Raw genomic sequence first — 15,904 nt, forward strand, 5'->3', positions numbered from 1 at the left:
AACTTGTCACATGTAGTATACAGTGTTACATTGTGTAGAGTGACCAGCCATGTCTTTCAGCAGTTAAGTTCTTCACAAGTATGTAGAAGAACCCGTGGCAATCTCCTCTTCTTGTAGGGTGTGACAGAGACACTGATGTAACTGAAAACTACGCTCACAGAAAGAGTTTTTATGTTCCTCTTGGATGTAGCCAGAGTTCACAAGCTGTGTGGGCCTCTTTCCAGTACGATTCTGTATTCCTGCAGTGCTGAGGTGGAAAATGCATCTGAACAATGGTGAAGTCAAACTGAGGGTGGAAACGTAGCTCCTAATGCAGATTGGGAGGGTCTGTGTCAGGGAGTGGATAGGAACCCACCTTGGCTGTGGTAGGCAGGAAAAGGCAAAGACAAGGTGCAATGTCCATCACATGCGGAGGTTTGTCTTGTAGCCCTGTCCGTATGCCAGTCTGACAATGAAAACAGATGCTGTATACATTTTATTTTGCTTGTGATAAGCAGCTAGTTTTTTTAAGCGTTTTTGTATGCCTCTCTTGTTCTCCAGAGACACACACTCTCTCTCATGATTTTTCTCTTTAGAACACCTTTATAGAGATGTGCCATGATGATCTTGAGCTTCATCACGGTCCTTACTCCTACACTTACAGTTTCCAGCTGTGGTCTTGATCTTGCAGCATGAATATGGTGATACTTTGCAGACATAACAGGGAACCCTCAGGAGGGTGTCAGGACTTCATTTTCATAGCAAGCAATAGTAATTCTGCTTTCTCAGAGTTGAAAGCACAGGTTACAGTCCCTCTGGAAATTTTTATGGATGTATTTCATCTTGGAGCTGTGCCACCAACGTCTATCTATTGCTTTGTGATATTGCTCTGACTCCTTAGAGATGTTCTTGCTGAAATATTTCCAAAATAAAACTCTTGCTATCGCAGCTATATTTGGGCTAATTGTGGGATAAGTTATGGTTTACCAGATCGACTTTCAGGACTTGCACTCTAATGGGGCCCTGAAGTTCCAGAGAAGGGGAAGTTTATGCAGGTCTCTTACAATAGTGCCATCTCTTCTGCCCAGTCTTCCTTTGCTTTAACCTAAAACTAATGTTCTGTCTACCAGCACAACTGATTCTTTCTGCCTCTCTTCTTTCAACTTACGTAAAAGGAATCCCTTTTATGCGTCCCATCCAGATTTAGGCTACCAAGTACTGGTTTAGTCATTGGTTTTAAGAAATTTTTTGGTAGTGCTGGAACACCAACAATCAATACCTAAGTGTTCCTTTTTGTGAGGTCTGTCTCTGTTCACAGTTAGGTTTTTGAAGACATAAGGGGGAAGAGAAGTATAAGGCCATAACAAGTCCACAAGCATAGCAGATAACTATGGTAGATATCGAACTTGATTCTCTTACTATTTGTAGAGATTTAAGAGAGGAGAGAAAGAAAATGCTGATACTTTATAGGTGGAAAAGCAAAAGAAAACTAAGCATTGCATTTGTTAAAAAAACCCAAACAACAAAAGAACAAACTAACGTAATGAAAAAAGAGATATTTTTTTTCTTCTATCTTATTGCCCTGCTCCTGTAAGAGTTTGCCACTGATTTCCATGGGACCATAAATGGAGCTCTGCTTTATCTTCTGTTATGCAGTGACATCTACAGAGAGTGGAGCACATCAAACAAGACTTCCCCATTTAGTACCGTGTCTTTTTTAATGACCGTTTTTCTGTTATGTATTCATTAGTGTAAACTTGTAACTTTGTACAGTATTATTTATCTTTGTACATTCCTATGGAGATCTACCTTTTTTTTTTTAAAAAAAAAAAAAAAGGTTACTTCATCGTGACTGTTTTGACAGTCAGAAGCTGTTTTGACAATCAGAAATTAGCTAGCAGTTTACACACACAAACGGAAATTACTTTCTCTTGATGGATTGAATGTCTAGTCTTAGGGTTTAATGTCCTGGAAGATTTCAGCTTTTTTGAGGTAAAGTTTCTTTCACAACTGTATTACTCACATCAAGAAGTGGGTATTTGATGCTTTCAGTCTGAGTGCTTATTCTGAAGTTATTGTACGCATAGCTTTATTATTTATTATTGCTCATTATTGATGTAATGTTTGAAAGTATGTAAAGAAAATACTAAAATGTAAATGCCATGTAATTTAAAAAAATTCCAAGTGAACAAATCATTACGTATAGGGCTTTTTTGGGGAGATTTTTATTTGTTAGACAAAATCCTTAATTGTGTTACTTGTGTTTTTGGTTGGTTTTGCTTCATTGATTAATCTCTCTCCACCCACCCCCACCCACCCCCCCTTTTTTTTTCTTTTTTTTTTTTTAAGATTCTGCATGCTTTTGTTATCGGTGTTTCATCCTTTATTTCTCTGGGCAAGACAAAACAGAATCCAGCATAGTATATATTTGCAGAACATTGTCTGTGGACACTATTTATTTAATACTTGAGCATGTGTTTTAACCTCATGTGCTGCACATAGACTCAGTAACTTCAAAACAACCATTTAATGTATAAAGTTAAATGTGCATGTAAATCTTTGCAGACATAAGCCTTAGGCTACTGAGTCTCTAACCCCACTTTTTTAATAAGGACTGTGTAATAAGTGGGGTTTTTTAAAGAAACTTAAGGGGAGGGGAAAACTAAAATTTCCCCCCCAAATATGAAAAGACCAGGAAAACCCCCCATTATTTTTATTTCTGATCTCTTTAAAAAGTTAATTTATTAAGTATGTGTAAGAGTGTGGACACCTAGGCTCTGAACTTCATGACATTTATTTTTTGATTGTTCATGTTCATGCTTTTTATACAAAGGTCTTAATTTTAGTATTTCAAAATTTGATAATTTCAGGATAGCTTTTCTTTGCTTTTGGATAATACTAAATGTATCAAAACAAGGTTTAAAATGACTGAATCAACGTGTATAAATGCATCAGGAGTTGTTTTAGTCTTGTGTTTTTCCCCTACCAGGTCAGATGCTATGGTAGTATCAACGGCAAGCCAGATTCAGGCCTCATTAAGCTAATACAGCAGAATAATAATAAGAAAATTGCCAAGTAATGAACAAAACCCAGAAGTTTTAAAACTTATTAAGCGATTGTGGCTGATGAGCAGGTTTTGTAGCCAAGGCTTTCATGTCTAAAAAATTACCCTGATAGTTTGTCAGCTCACATTATTGTTTGATTTGTATGAAACTCAATTTTTATAGAAGAAAGAACACAAAGTAAAATAGTATCTCAGTGGAACAGGAGGGAGCACTTAAAACCTACGTAGTAAAATATATGTATAACATCCTTTGCAAAAAGCATTAAACCCTTTGGAGAGGTAAAATAGTCTCTGTAGAATATAAACAAACAATAAAATACGTGTAAGTAGTGGATGCTAGAAGGACATGAATGATGTTCTAGATATTCAAAGACTCTTATGCTCCAAAAAAATATAAAGTATATAATAGATGAAATATGTCCATTCTGTAAGAAGAGAAAGAGTAATTAAAAAAAAAAAAAAAAAGAATGTGCTAGTGGTATTTTAGCATTCAAAGGCTGTCAGCATTTTTCCTTTTGAGGAGATCTGTTATGGGTCGAAACTCTGGATTTCTTTTCATATTGTCATGTTCAGAGATTTTTAGTTGGGATTGAAGGGAGTAAGAAAAAAAAGTTTCACAAATAATTGAGCAAACTTCCTTTTTTGTAGCCATTTAAAGCAGACTTTTCTAACATCAGGTATAATCACAGGAATCTTTCAATTGCTGCACAATTATTATTGAAAGAGGCATCTGGAAAATGTCTTCTATTAGCTGTGGGTTTTGGCAGAGGCTGTAAGCAAGCATGGTCAGTGTAATTAAACTGACAAGTGGTTGAGATACTGTATTTGTTTGCTGTGTGTACTTTCCTTCAGTAAATGTTAATATTTCTTCTAAATCTCCTACTTTAGCTGGTGAACCTGGCAGCATTTAAATGTTAGTGTAGCACTTAACATGGCAGCACTGGGGGGGGGGGGGGGGGGGGGGGCGGGGGGCAGCATTTAGGACAAAATAGTAGAAGCTTTCTTAGCAAATATCTGTTTGAGAGACTGCTTGCAATTGATTTCTTTAGGAAAATCTCAATCTGACAGAGAAGATAAAATATGACTCCAGCTGATTTTTCTTAGTGAGCTGTAACAACCCTTTGCCTGGAGAAAATCAGCCTGGAACCCTAAACTTACAGTACTTTCAAAAATTGGTAGGCTTTTGGTGTGAGTCCTTACTCTCTTTCTGATAAGTGTCAGAATAGGGCCTGTGAACTTGTAAATTTAGTCCCTGAGGGGGATCTATGGAGCTGAGCCAACTGTACTGCAGATTTTGTGTGAATGCTGAACAATGAATGATAGCTTGATCAGGTGATCTCTAGCAAAAGTCTGAGCAGTAGCTTTCAAGCTGACTTTATTTGGTTTCAGGTTTGCATTGCTTTTTATAACTTCATGTATCTCATCATCTAGACACCTCTTTATGTTGTAAACCATGGTGAGACTGGACCAATCCGATGCAACCGGTGCAAAGCTTATATGTGTCCCTTCATGCAGTTTATTGAAGGTGGAAGAAGATACCAGTGTGGATTTTGCAATTGTATAAATGATGGTAAGTGATGTTTCTCTGATGTGTGATTCATACAAATGCCATTAAACTAAAAAGAAACTATATCCCTAAAATTATATTCTCGACTCGCTAAGAAAATAGTTTAGTGAGATGCAGTAACTAGGTCTATTTCACAAATAATAATAAAATACCCAAGAAAAATACGTAGAAACATTTGGTCAGTACAATTTGAAAAAATAAATGTCTGAAAAATAATGCTGACTCATGAAGTCCAGCCTGATACAATCAAAACTTTATTTAAAAATATGTCAATGTAGGATACAAAGCTGTTTGTATTGCTAACTGAAAGCAACTTTGTGTGGAAAAACATAATTTCCTTCAGAAATCTAAGTGTCCAGGAAGAACCAGATATTTAGAACCACGTTAGCTTAGTCCTGTCCATGGCTGTGGATACAGTGGTTAAATAACCTATTAATCTTACTGTGACAAGTGTTGGTTTTCACAGAAGATACCATGCCATATTTGTTCAAGTGTGCTGCATGTGACTCATAACTGTTCTTGTGCTCTTGGCTAAATCCCAAATCTTTGCCAGAACTAGCCTTTCTAGACATTTGTATCAAGTCGTATTTCCTCAGCTGGATCACAGTGGTATAGTGCTTTCCCTAATACAGTAATCTTTTCAACTCTGAAACGTGAACCTTGACAGACTCACTCCAACTTCTTTTCTGCCTGACGCTCAGATGTTTATGCAGGCATAGCAGATAACAGGTTTCATAGCTTGTTAGCAATTTAAAGTCTCATAGAGAGAAATGTAAATGCATGGTGAACATTTTAAGAAAGGCCTTTTAAGTTGCAGTGTCATTTTAAATCATGCTTCGTATTACTACAGTGTCTTTGATCTGAGTCAGAAAGCACTTAAAAAAACCCCAACTTTATTGAGGACTAGAAATGGCCAAGAAACTAGGTAGATATTTTCCCCTGCTCATGCACACATACACTCTTTACAGGCAAAAGTGTGGAAAATAAGCTTTCTAAATATATATTGATTGAGGAAAGAGGAGCTAAAATCCAGAGGTTACTCTTCCCCAGCTTGACTTGAACCATGAGACTAGCTGTATAAATTGTTGTTGGCAAACCCACTTGATTTCTTACTGCTTTGGAGTTCTGCACTGGGTAAAGCAGTACAGTATTTAGGAAAAGTCCTAAATCTGCTGTCCCTCTGCAGAGCTCTGGCTCCGGTGATGTGAATTAAGCTGTGCATAGACTGTATCTGCTAACAGAATAGTCACTGTTAAGTGTGTATCCTGAGGGTAACAGGCTCCTGCCTGTGGAAATGGCCTGGGTTGGTTTTACCTACTCAAGCCTGACAGGGTAGAGGTGGGAGAATATGTGCATTGATAGGGGAATATGCCCTATCCTCCAAATACAGAAGAAACTGGCATTACTGGAATGTTGTGAGGTTTTGGTTGGTTGGTTTTTTTAAGCCGGGGTGTGGGGGGAAAAAAACCCAACATTGCAGCTTGGGTGTTTAAACTCTTCTCTTGATCAGTAACAGAGAAGCCTATGTTAGTACATTGTGTATGTTGAAAGAAGCTGTTGGGTTATTTCCCTCCTCCCCAAAACATAAGTGATTTTTTCCCTGCTCTTGTGTTGGTTTTTAGTCCCTCCGTTCTTCTTTCAACATCTGGACCACATTGGCCGACGGGTAGACCACTACGAAAGGCCTGAGCTATCTCTGGGATCTTATGAATATGTTGCTACTTTGGATTACTGCCGAGTGAGTATTTCCAGTATGCAAACTTATTTACAATTTTATGTCAAAACAAACAAGATCCTTTAAGTAACTGCAGTAGAGTAAATGCACTTGTAAGGGAAATATAATAGTCCAGGAACATTCTAGCAAATGGAGATAGATGTTAGAGAATTTAGTGTTTATTTATGCAGAGAGTATTATGTTTTGTTCTTTCGTGCTGCAGACTGTGAGACTAGCAAGTAAGAATAACAAATAGTGCAGCAAAGTCATGGATCACCAGTCATTGAGACAGTCATTTGGTCCTAGCTAGCATGTTGCACTGTTTAGAGGATATAGTTGAAATTTTGATGCGGTGTTGCATTTTAGGTGCACATCTTCTATTAATTTTGAAGGCAGAACCATGCCTAAATTGCCTTCCCAATATTGAAAACCTTAGCAAGGGAATTTGACCTTGTAATCTTTTCCTGGCAAGAGTGGTTTTAGTATTCTGACCAGTAAGTAAGTTAAAATGCAGTGGGTTCTCTCTCCGAGTATTGACTTGCTGAAGAACTCAGTCCAAAGCGTGCTCAAGTCACTTCAAATATTTGTAGTAGATTTTATTAGAGAACTGTATTTGATACTTCTGAAAGCATAAATTAATTAAACTTTTCAAACTTTAGCTCATTTTACAAAATTATGAGTGTGACTTCATCTGTCCACAGTATGGACATATATTTCTTTCTTGCTGAAATCAGGCAGAATTATCTTCCTGTCAGTGGAACTGAGGTCATGATAAGGTCAGGGAAGGCAACTGGATCCTACAGAGTCCTGAAGTAGATACCAGTAACTTCCTCAGACCATCACATTATTGCTGGTATGAAGAGAATGAACAGGTTTAATTCTGCTTTCTCACTAGGGTACTGCTCCAAAATCCAGTGAAATTCCTGAGATGACCTGTATAGATTTTTTTTGGAATCTGGGTTAAACCCCAGAACAGGAGAGAGTTGTAGTGAGGCATTACAGAAGTAGGGCGCGGGATCCTCAGTGTACATCCAGTGTAGCTCCACCAAATTCAGTTAAGCTTTGCTGATTTCTGGCAGCTAAACTTCTGGAAACTCATGTGTACTGAATGGCTCTGCGCCATTTTCACAGTTCTTTTTCTCTGTTCCAGAGTGTAATCCTGTGTGATGCAGTCATCATCACAATGCATTTCATTTCAGTGCAGTGGCTTTTGCCATATAGCTTAAATCAGGGAGTTCCCTTGATAAGTCATCCAATATGGTCGGTCTGTCTTGTTACAAAGAGCCATCCATAGGCTTACTAGAATGTTACAAAAGAAGGAATCTCTTACAAAATTAACACTCATGCTGGAAATGCTAAGTCATTAAATTTTACAGAAGTTAATACTATTTTTATAAATAATCTTTCATTTTGCTCCAAGTTGCAAAGGTTTAATTATTTTATAAATCCAGTTTAAGACCAGAGCTGAAAAGTCATTTCCTTTTGTGCTTATCAAATGGCAAGGATGAACAGCTACAAAAAATGTTAACAAATAACAGCTGGTTTGCATTATTGCGCTTCTGCTAAGCAGATGTGGTAAGAGCACAAGTCCTCTGTTCTGTCATATATTTGTCAGAAAATATGGAAGGATTCTTCATAAACAGTGATGCGGTACGAGAGTTTAGAAGTAGTGTGATAGTTTTTGAAACTTGAATCCAAGTACTGTAAAAAGAACAGCTTTTAAAAATACCGCCTGGTTTTAGTTCACAGGAGCCCTGATGTACATGATTTGGATGAAGTGAGATCAGGGGTTTAATGTTAGATTTAGTTTAAAGTGTGCCAGGGACTATGGATAGGTCATCATTCAAGGGTTAGGTTTTCTAAGGTTTAGTTTAACACGAGTAATTTGGATAAGTGGTCCGAACTCTGTGTATGAAGGTAGTGAAACAGTATAATGGAAAAGCTGTCCTGAATTTGACACCAAGTAATGACCACTACTCCTCCTAATGGGAATTAGGAAAACTGATCTTAGGGAGTATGATGATAACTGTTACTGTGTTCACTTTATATGGTCTTCTTCCTGAGTGCATCTCTAAGCATTACTTTGCTTTACTTGGAAACAAAAAAACCTTTTGTCTTACTTTTTCTTACTTAAGAAAACCTGTGTCAGTAATGTGTGTCACTATTTGTATGCCACTTACATTATGAATAAGAGCAGTTCCCAAAGGAATCCATCAGGTAGGTCTGTGTATGCAGCAGTTCCATACATTGAATGTTCCACTATCATGCTTTGATTACCTTACAAAAAGTGAGCTTATTCCTGAACATACAGTTCAGCTGTCCAGAATACATTGGAACATGAGACAGCAAGACAGACAAATGGGATGCAAATGATCATTGCTTAGTACTGCTGAGAACTTGAGATACTGTAATTCTGGTTACATATCTAAGTTGTATTTTCTGTTTCCAGATTGCTTTGAAATGTCTTCAACAGTTGTTAAGAGGAATATGCTAACAAAAGCCAAATTTAAGCATTCACATTAACAAAACAGTATTGCATATTGATATAGGAGATGCAAAACCACATGGGTACAGAAAAAAGCCAAAAGGCAAATTTGTTTAAACACTTGAATTGCAGCAGAAAATGTTTGTGTTTCATCTTATCTAATAAACTGTTACCCTTTACATGTTTTATTCCATTAGGATGCTATTTTCCAGTAGTAATGTTTTATTCCAGGGGTGGATTTCACCCAATACATGTCAGCTTTCTGCAGTAGTTACTGTTTATGATCCATAGCATTTTTTCAAACAACTGAACACTGTATTGATAATTTATAAGATTGCCTTATGGTACTAGCTGTATATTTTTTTCAGCATAACACTTTTCACTGTTTAGCAGTGAACACTTGTCTAATTTTCCCTATGAATGGTCATTTTTTCTGTAGAACAACAAGCCACCAAAGCCACCAGCTTACATCTTCATGATTGACGTATCATACAGAAACATAAACAGCGGCCTCGTTAAACTCATATGTGATGAACTGAAGACTCTGCTAGATAAACTTCCAAGGTAAAGAAACAAGTGTGCTTTGCTTAACTTGCTACACTGCCGTTTTCATGCAGCTTTGCGTGTTGAGAGGTAAAAACAAGCTAAGGAAAATTCAAAATTTACAGTACAGGCACTTTTGGGGTGATAGTGACCAAATGTTAATTTAACACAGCTGGCAGTTCTTGAGCTTTGATGTGTGTGCTTCCTGTATGAATAGAGTCTGTCTAGTAGCCTGCATTCTTCTCCTTTCTTGTAGTGAACTCTAGTGGTATTAGCAGCTAAGTCCCAGGCTATAGTTTTGACTTTATTTGCTGTAGTTCTGTTTACTGCAATGCTGCTTTTCTCATTAAATTGAGAAATACCAAAAGCAGAATACTCAAGAATGGCAAGTCTCTAAAGCCATAGTGTTGATGGTTTGTATCTTTAGCTCTTATTATTAATTAGGAAAACTTTTAAAGCTTCTTGCTGTGCTGAGACTTTTCTTTCCTGGTATGTATCTGAGAGAACAATTCTTGTAGGAACAAACATTTGCTTTGTAAGCATTAAACACACAGTGATAGTATTACTACTGATCAATATTAATGACAGTATATTATTTTAGTGTAGTTGAGTGTAGTTTTTAGTGTCGTATATTAGTGTAGTTTTCATTACAGCTTAAATAATGCAGGGACACGTAATTAAATGAGCAGTGAAGGACTGAGAAACTTAAGTAGCCGTTTCTCAGTGAAGGCATATAACAGTGTTGAAGAACGTAGAGGAAGAAAGTGCGTTCCAAATAACAATACTTGCAGAGGGAGAACAGACTTAAGAAACGGAGAGAGCAAAGTGAGGAGGAGTGGGAGACGAGATCCTTGAGATTATCTGGTATATGTTAGAAATCTTTTATCCTGTGTCCTTCTGGGATCTCTGTGCATGAAAGAAATTCCAGTCCAGGGTAGGGCGTTAGTGTGTCAGATGCCCATGTAAGGCCATCTCTCAAGTACTCTGTCACTGAAGATTACACTGGAGTCACTAGTGTGTGATACTATCCTGAAGCTGTCTTGGACCTTTCCATCAGGGATTGGTCATGACTCTGAAGATAGCCATGATGGTAGTAACAAAAAGCAGTTGGCAGTTTAGAAACACCAAGGTTGGATAGGGAAAGGTGAGGAGAAATGAAAGCAAGTGTATCAAATTCTTCTCACCAGTACTCTGCAGAGATCTGCTGCTAACTAATTTGTTTGCAGGGCCAAGGAAAAAAAGCAATGAAAACAAATAAAGAACACACCCTTCAGTTTCTTGTGACTTGTCTGTTGTCTTTAAACAATATTAATTTCAGAAAAACACATAAGGCATTCCAGCAAAATTTGTGGTAAAACTTTTATTTTGGTGCTGAGACACAAAGGTCACTGTGTGTTCATTTTCTGTTGCTGGCAATGACACCTGCAAAAATATTCTGCTGTTAGCACATGAGGGGAAAGCCCTGTGTGGGGAATTCACCCTCTGCTCATGTCTTTAAGAGGAAGGACTTGTGCTAGCAAAGCAGTCTGTGTCCCAGAAGGGCCATTGGCGTGAAGGCCTGTGCTGGGTGAGCCTGTGAAAGTGGCTGTGAAGTGAGAAGTTAGAGGTAGCAAAGCAGGGATTAAGATAGGTGGTTCAAGACCTGCTGTTAAGATCTTTGTGTTTTTGTAGACTTGCAACACAGCAGAAAACACATTATTTGCTTGCTTGAAATTATAGAGCAGACTTCCAAACTTATTTGTTCCGAACCAGAAACCCCTGACTCCGTATTTAGAGAAATACAGAGAAATATGTTTACAGAGATTGTGCTTATGAACTCAGAAAATCAAACTAGTTGTCTAGTTGTGCAAATACAATTTTTAGATGCATAATTAAAAACCATAAGCCAAAACCACTTGAATGCATTTCTGTACATATGATCCAGACATCTCATTCTGAGACTTAAAGAACGGAGCGTGTGAGATATATAGGCAATGGGCTGCTGCATTTACAGCTACTCTTTAAAACAGGGGTCCTCAAACTATGGCCTGTGGGCCGGATACGGCCCCCCAGGGTCCTCAATCTGGCCCCCGGTATTTACAGACACACACACCCCCACCCACACACACCCCTCGCTGGGGGTTGGGGGGGGGGGGGGGAACCAAGCAGCCGCAGATGGCTGCCTGCCACTTCATCCGCGCACCGGCCCCCTGGTTAAAAAGTTTGAGGACTCCTGCTTTAAAATTATGATAGCAGAAATGGAATGAAGTGTGGTAGTACAGACTGCCACAGGTAAAAGCAGTATCTGAAAAAATTGTCCCAAATACCTGCTGTGTAGCAACCTTGGGGACTACTGGGATAATGTAGGTACTTCTCTTTGAAGTAGGAAAGTGGTGTATGTACAGAAAGTTGATGATACCTTGTCTTCATCAAGCTCCTGAGTGCTTCCTGTTAATCATGTTACCAAAAAACTATTTTCTGTCCAAGTGCTGGGAATGATTAGAAATCTACATTGAGGAATGATGCTTCCATTTGAATTAGTGTATCTTAGAGGAATTATTTAAAATGTTTCTTTATGGAGCGTGTTCAATATAGAATTCTGATTTGTTTTAGATCAAAGTCACCTCTTTTTCATCCAGCTGTGTTCCCATAAAACATGAATGGTAGATTAACATTCTAGACTGACATGAGAGGTAAAGAATGTAGATGAGAAAAATTATTATGCTCCCAAGCTGAAGTTTTAGATGAAGCTTGTTAAACTGCTCATGAAAAAAAAAATTCTCTGAAGACAAACAGATTTGATAGCCAGGAAGAAGGCTGACAGTTGTGGGGTTTTTTTTATTTGCTGTAAGAAAAAATAAACAAGAATTGCAGTAGAAATGTATTTGCCATTTCTCCTCTTCAGTTTGCCTTTTGATTCTGCAAGCATCTGTGAAGTCATGAAATGCAGTATGTTGGTTGAAGTGGAACAGGATAGAGGCCTTGCCATGGATTTTCTTGCGGCCAAGGCTTTACATTCTTAGAAGGATGAATTTTTTCAAACCATGGCTGCTTTTCTATGCTGGAGGCTCAAGGGTGGCTGTTAACACTCTGTTGTTTCTTCAGAGGTTGGAGTGAAGGATGAATTGTACTTTTTTTGCCCTAAGTGCCTAGTAATTGGAAATACTATGGCAGGGCTCTGGTATGAAATTCTTTTGGTGTGATAGTAACATCTGTATGAGTCTGCGTACATTATGTTTGTCAATGGGCATGTTTCTTTGTGCTAAATTTTTTACACTCATAACCTTCCGTAAGTGACTTCTTTTATCAACTACAGAAAAAAAAGTGAGCTTGGCTGTTTCTGTGGTTCCTATTGCTGCAGTCTCAAATAACTTTGTGGTACATAGCTCTACATCCTGGTGAGATTAAACAATAATTCTTGCTGTTCCCCTCTTACAAATGGAGACTGAGGCACAGGGAAATGAAATAATTTCCTCTCAGATTGTAAATTAATTCAGTGGTATAGCTGGGTCTTTAATGAGGATTTCCAAATTTTGTACTTCAAATATGAAACTTTTTCAAACATGTAAAATGTGAAAAGCCAGACTTGGTATTTGCTGGTTTTGTGACATCTCGCTGTAAGTTAAGTAGGCTGCTTAGATGTTTATAATGTGGCTGTATAGAACATACGGGCTGATCTGTAGTAATTGCAAGTACCCCAGGCTTCCTATCTGGCATATTTTGCACTAAGGGCTTGGTTTGCCATTTATGGGAAGAACACCCTGCTACAAGAAGGTGCTATTTTATTTGTAATGAAGACCACTTTTTTGTAGCACTGCCTTGTAGGGAAAAGCTCACTAAACTTAGGACTGCAAACCCGGCAAGGGTCTAACTAGTATTGTTAATAAAGGTGGAGTGGGCTACTGCGTAGAGGTGTTACCTCCACAAAAACAGAGGCTGAGCCTGCTGCCTGCAGCATTCCCGCAGGTGTAGCTCACAGCAGCAGTTTGCTGCCTTTGTGTGGCCTGGGAACTTGCCAGAAGTAATGAGTTAATTTCTATAGCGTGTTTTCTGTGTGATATGCAGCTAGGGGGGATCTAACAGCTCCTGCAGCTTAAAAGTAGACCTGCTGAAGCAGGAGATTGACCCTCCAAAGTCACCAGACATTATTCAAGTTAGTATTCTTGTAAGGCATCAATTGTTAGTGGCACTGGATATATTCTAAATAAAGCTGGTTTTCTGATAACTAATTGTCCTGTTCTCTCTTTTCCGTGTTTTGAGGACAACATGGTTTATTCTTTATCTTAGGGACTTCTGCCTGCTTGGATGGGATGCACAGTTGACATAAATACATATTTTTTGAAAGAAGTAAATAATACAGCAGTTGATTTTATTAGGGTGTTTCAACTTGACCTAAGGCAAAGATTGAGGCCAGTACGTCTGCTTGGTGGTTGTTTGCTTTATGGCTGCCAGTACAGATAACCATCTTAAAGCAGCCTTGCATTTCAAAGCAAGCTTTTATTGCAAGGTCAGAATTTCAGAATTATAACCAGTTGGTTTTGTTTTTCTTACAGAGAAGAGCAAGAAGAATCCTCAGCAATTCGAGTTGGTTTTGTCACTTACAACAAGGTCCTCCACTTCTTTAATGTAAAAAGCAGCTTAGCGCAGCCTCAGATGATGGTGGTCTCAGATGTTGGAGAAGTTTTTGTTCCTTTGCTGGATGGTTTCCTTGTTAACTTTCAGGAATCGCGATCTGTTGTTATCAAGTAAAGTATAATTATTCCATATGAGAATAAGATCTGAAAGCTTATGATATACATTATGCCTTTTAGTCAATTGTGTTACTGTTTTTTGGGGGGTACATTTATTTATTAAAGTACTTGAGAAGCCGACAGATGCTTCAAGTCATGTATTTCCACCTCTGAGGCAATGAAAATGTGGTATCAACAACCCCCCAGTGCTGAATGTGAAAGCAAATTTAGGCCAGGTGTAAACCATGCATCTTCAGCTGTGCTGCTTCAGAAGTGGGAGGAGGGGATTGTGGCTGTGTGCCATGTTGCATGGTTTTTCTCTTGTGATGTATATGATGCACACCTGGATATGATCTAAGGCCTCTTGGGTCCTTACAGCACACTAGAACTCATTACTTTTTAGCTATTTTTTTATTTTTGGCATGTTCCTTTATGTTACCAGCTTTGAAATAATGCATCTCATAGAATTAAAAATTTGTATCTTGTTTTATTCTGGCTGGAATCCTAAGAAACTGAGCACTCAATGTTCATATTTTTTTAAAATGTCAATTTGCATGGAAAACATAATCCTGTGTGAAGCCTCAGTATGTTGCAAGGTATGTTTGGGGATTATCCCAAATACTCTAACCAGTTGAGACACTGATCCTTTTGTCTCTTGTAGCTTGTTGGACCAGATTCCAGAGATGTTTGCAGACACCAATGAGAGTGAGACCATCTTCGCTCCTGTGATCCAGGCTGGCATGGAGGCACTGAAGGTTAGAATGTTCCTATCTGTAAAAGAAGCAGCTCTTTAATCAGAATAAGACTTGATAAGCTGCAGAAATTCCGTACGCTAAAAGCCAGTCCCAAGTCCTCCTACAAATCACAGTGGAAAATTAGGGGAAAAAAAAGTCACTGATTGTTTCCAGCACTATATTCTGTTATTCTGCCAGTACATTTGAACTGCTTTAGCCAAAACTGACAAGCATAACATCTGTTCCCAGATTTTGCTTATTGAGGGAAACCAGTCCCTAGAGCCTTTTCAACGTAGAATGGATGTTTAGAAGGTGAGGAGCAGCAATTGGCTTCACATTCAGTATTTGAGAGAAATAAAGTGGTTTGTTACTGCAAGAGAACTAATAGATACTCTGGATGTTTGCACAGATATCTGGGCCTTGCATGTGTGAAGGGCAGGAAAAGAGTCAGTGTGAGATAGGATTTTGCCCTGCCTGTTCCGCTTCTGCGGACTTCTTGTGCAGAACGAGATATTTCTGACCGACTCTGGTAGGGGGTTGGAGAGTTTCCACTTAACTGACAAGTTCTCACAGCTTGAATACAGCTGAAAATGATTCCACAGGTCAAGATGCATCCCCAGTTGCTTTCTGGGATATCCCCTAAAGTGCTGACATACTGATGGAGCCCTGCCAATTAAAAGAATGCCACCACGGTTCACCACAAGAGTTGCAGGGGCAGAAAATACACAATATTTCTCAAATCTGTTTCTTAAATATTTAATTAAAACCTGTTTTCTTGTTATTTATTCATACTGCAAGAAGTGTATGTGCAAAACATGCATTTGGTTACCACTTCCATCAGAATGCTCTTCCCCGATACTTGACTTCTACAAAACAAAATTAAGGACCATAACTGTAAATTTCCCTTGATATTGGCTATAAAAGAAATCAGCTGTTATTTACGCTTTTATTTAGCTCAGTATTTTGAAGTTATAATTTGTAAGGATTTTCACGTTGAATTGTTAATGCACATATACCTGCGCTCAAGAAAAAATTGTCTGAAAAGAACAGAATGAATTGTGTTCCTATTTGATATTAATTTTAATACACTTTTAGAAATAATATATATA

At 38.2% G+C, this 15,904-nt stretch overlaps 1 protein-coding gene across 4 annotated transcripts in view; it reads left to right on the forward strand.

Moving 5' to 3' along the window:
- The window catches only part of SEC24D (SEC24 homolog D, COPII coat complex component), a 58,271-nt gene that overhangs the window by 31,384 nt on the left and 10,983 nt on the right, over positions 1-15,904 (forward strand). For all 4 annotated transcript variants that reach the window (XM_027794840.2, XM_055797985.1, XM_055797986.1 and 1 more), the window contains exons 9-13: positions 4,475-4,613; positions 6,233-6,348; positions 9,249-9,373; positions 13,885-14,076; positions 14,723-14,816. In XM_027794840.2, coding sequence (XP_027650641.2) covers positions 4,475-4,613; positions 6,233-6,348; positions 9,249-9,373; positions 13,885-14,076; positions 14,723-14,816 — 666 coding nt within the window. The remainder of the gene's footprint in view (positions 1-4,474; positions 4,614-6,232; positions 6,349-9,248; positions 9,374-13,884; positions 14,077-14,722; positions 14,817-15,904) is intronic.

This window comes from Falco peregrinus, chromosome 2, assembly GCF_023634155.1.
Source record: "Falco peregrinus isolate bFalPer1 chromosome 2, bFalPer1.pri, whole genome shotgun sequence".
NCBI lineage: Eukaryota > Metazoa > Chordata > Aves > Falconiformes > Falconidae > Falco > Falco peregrinus.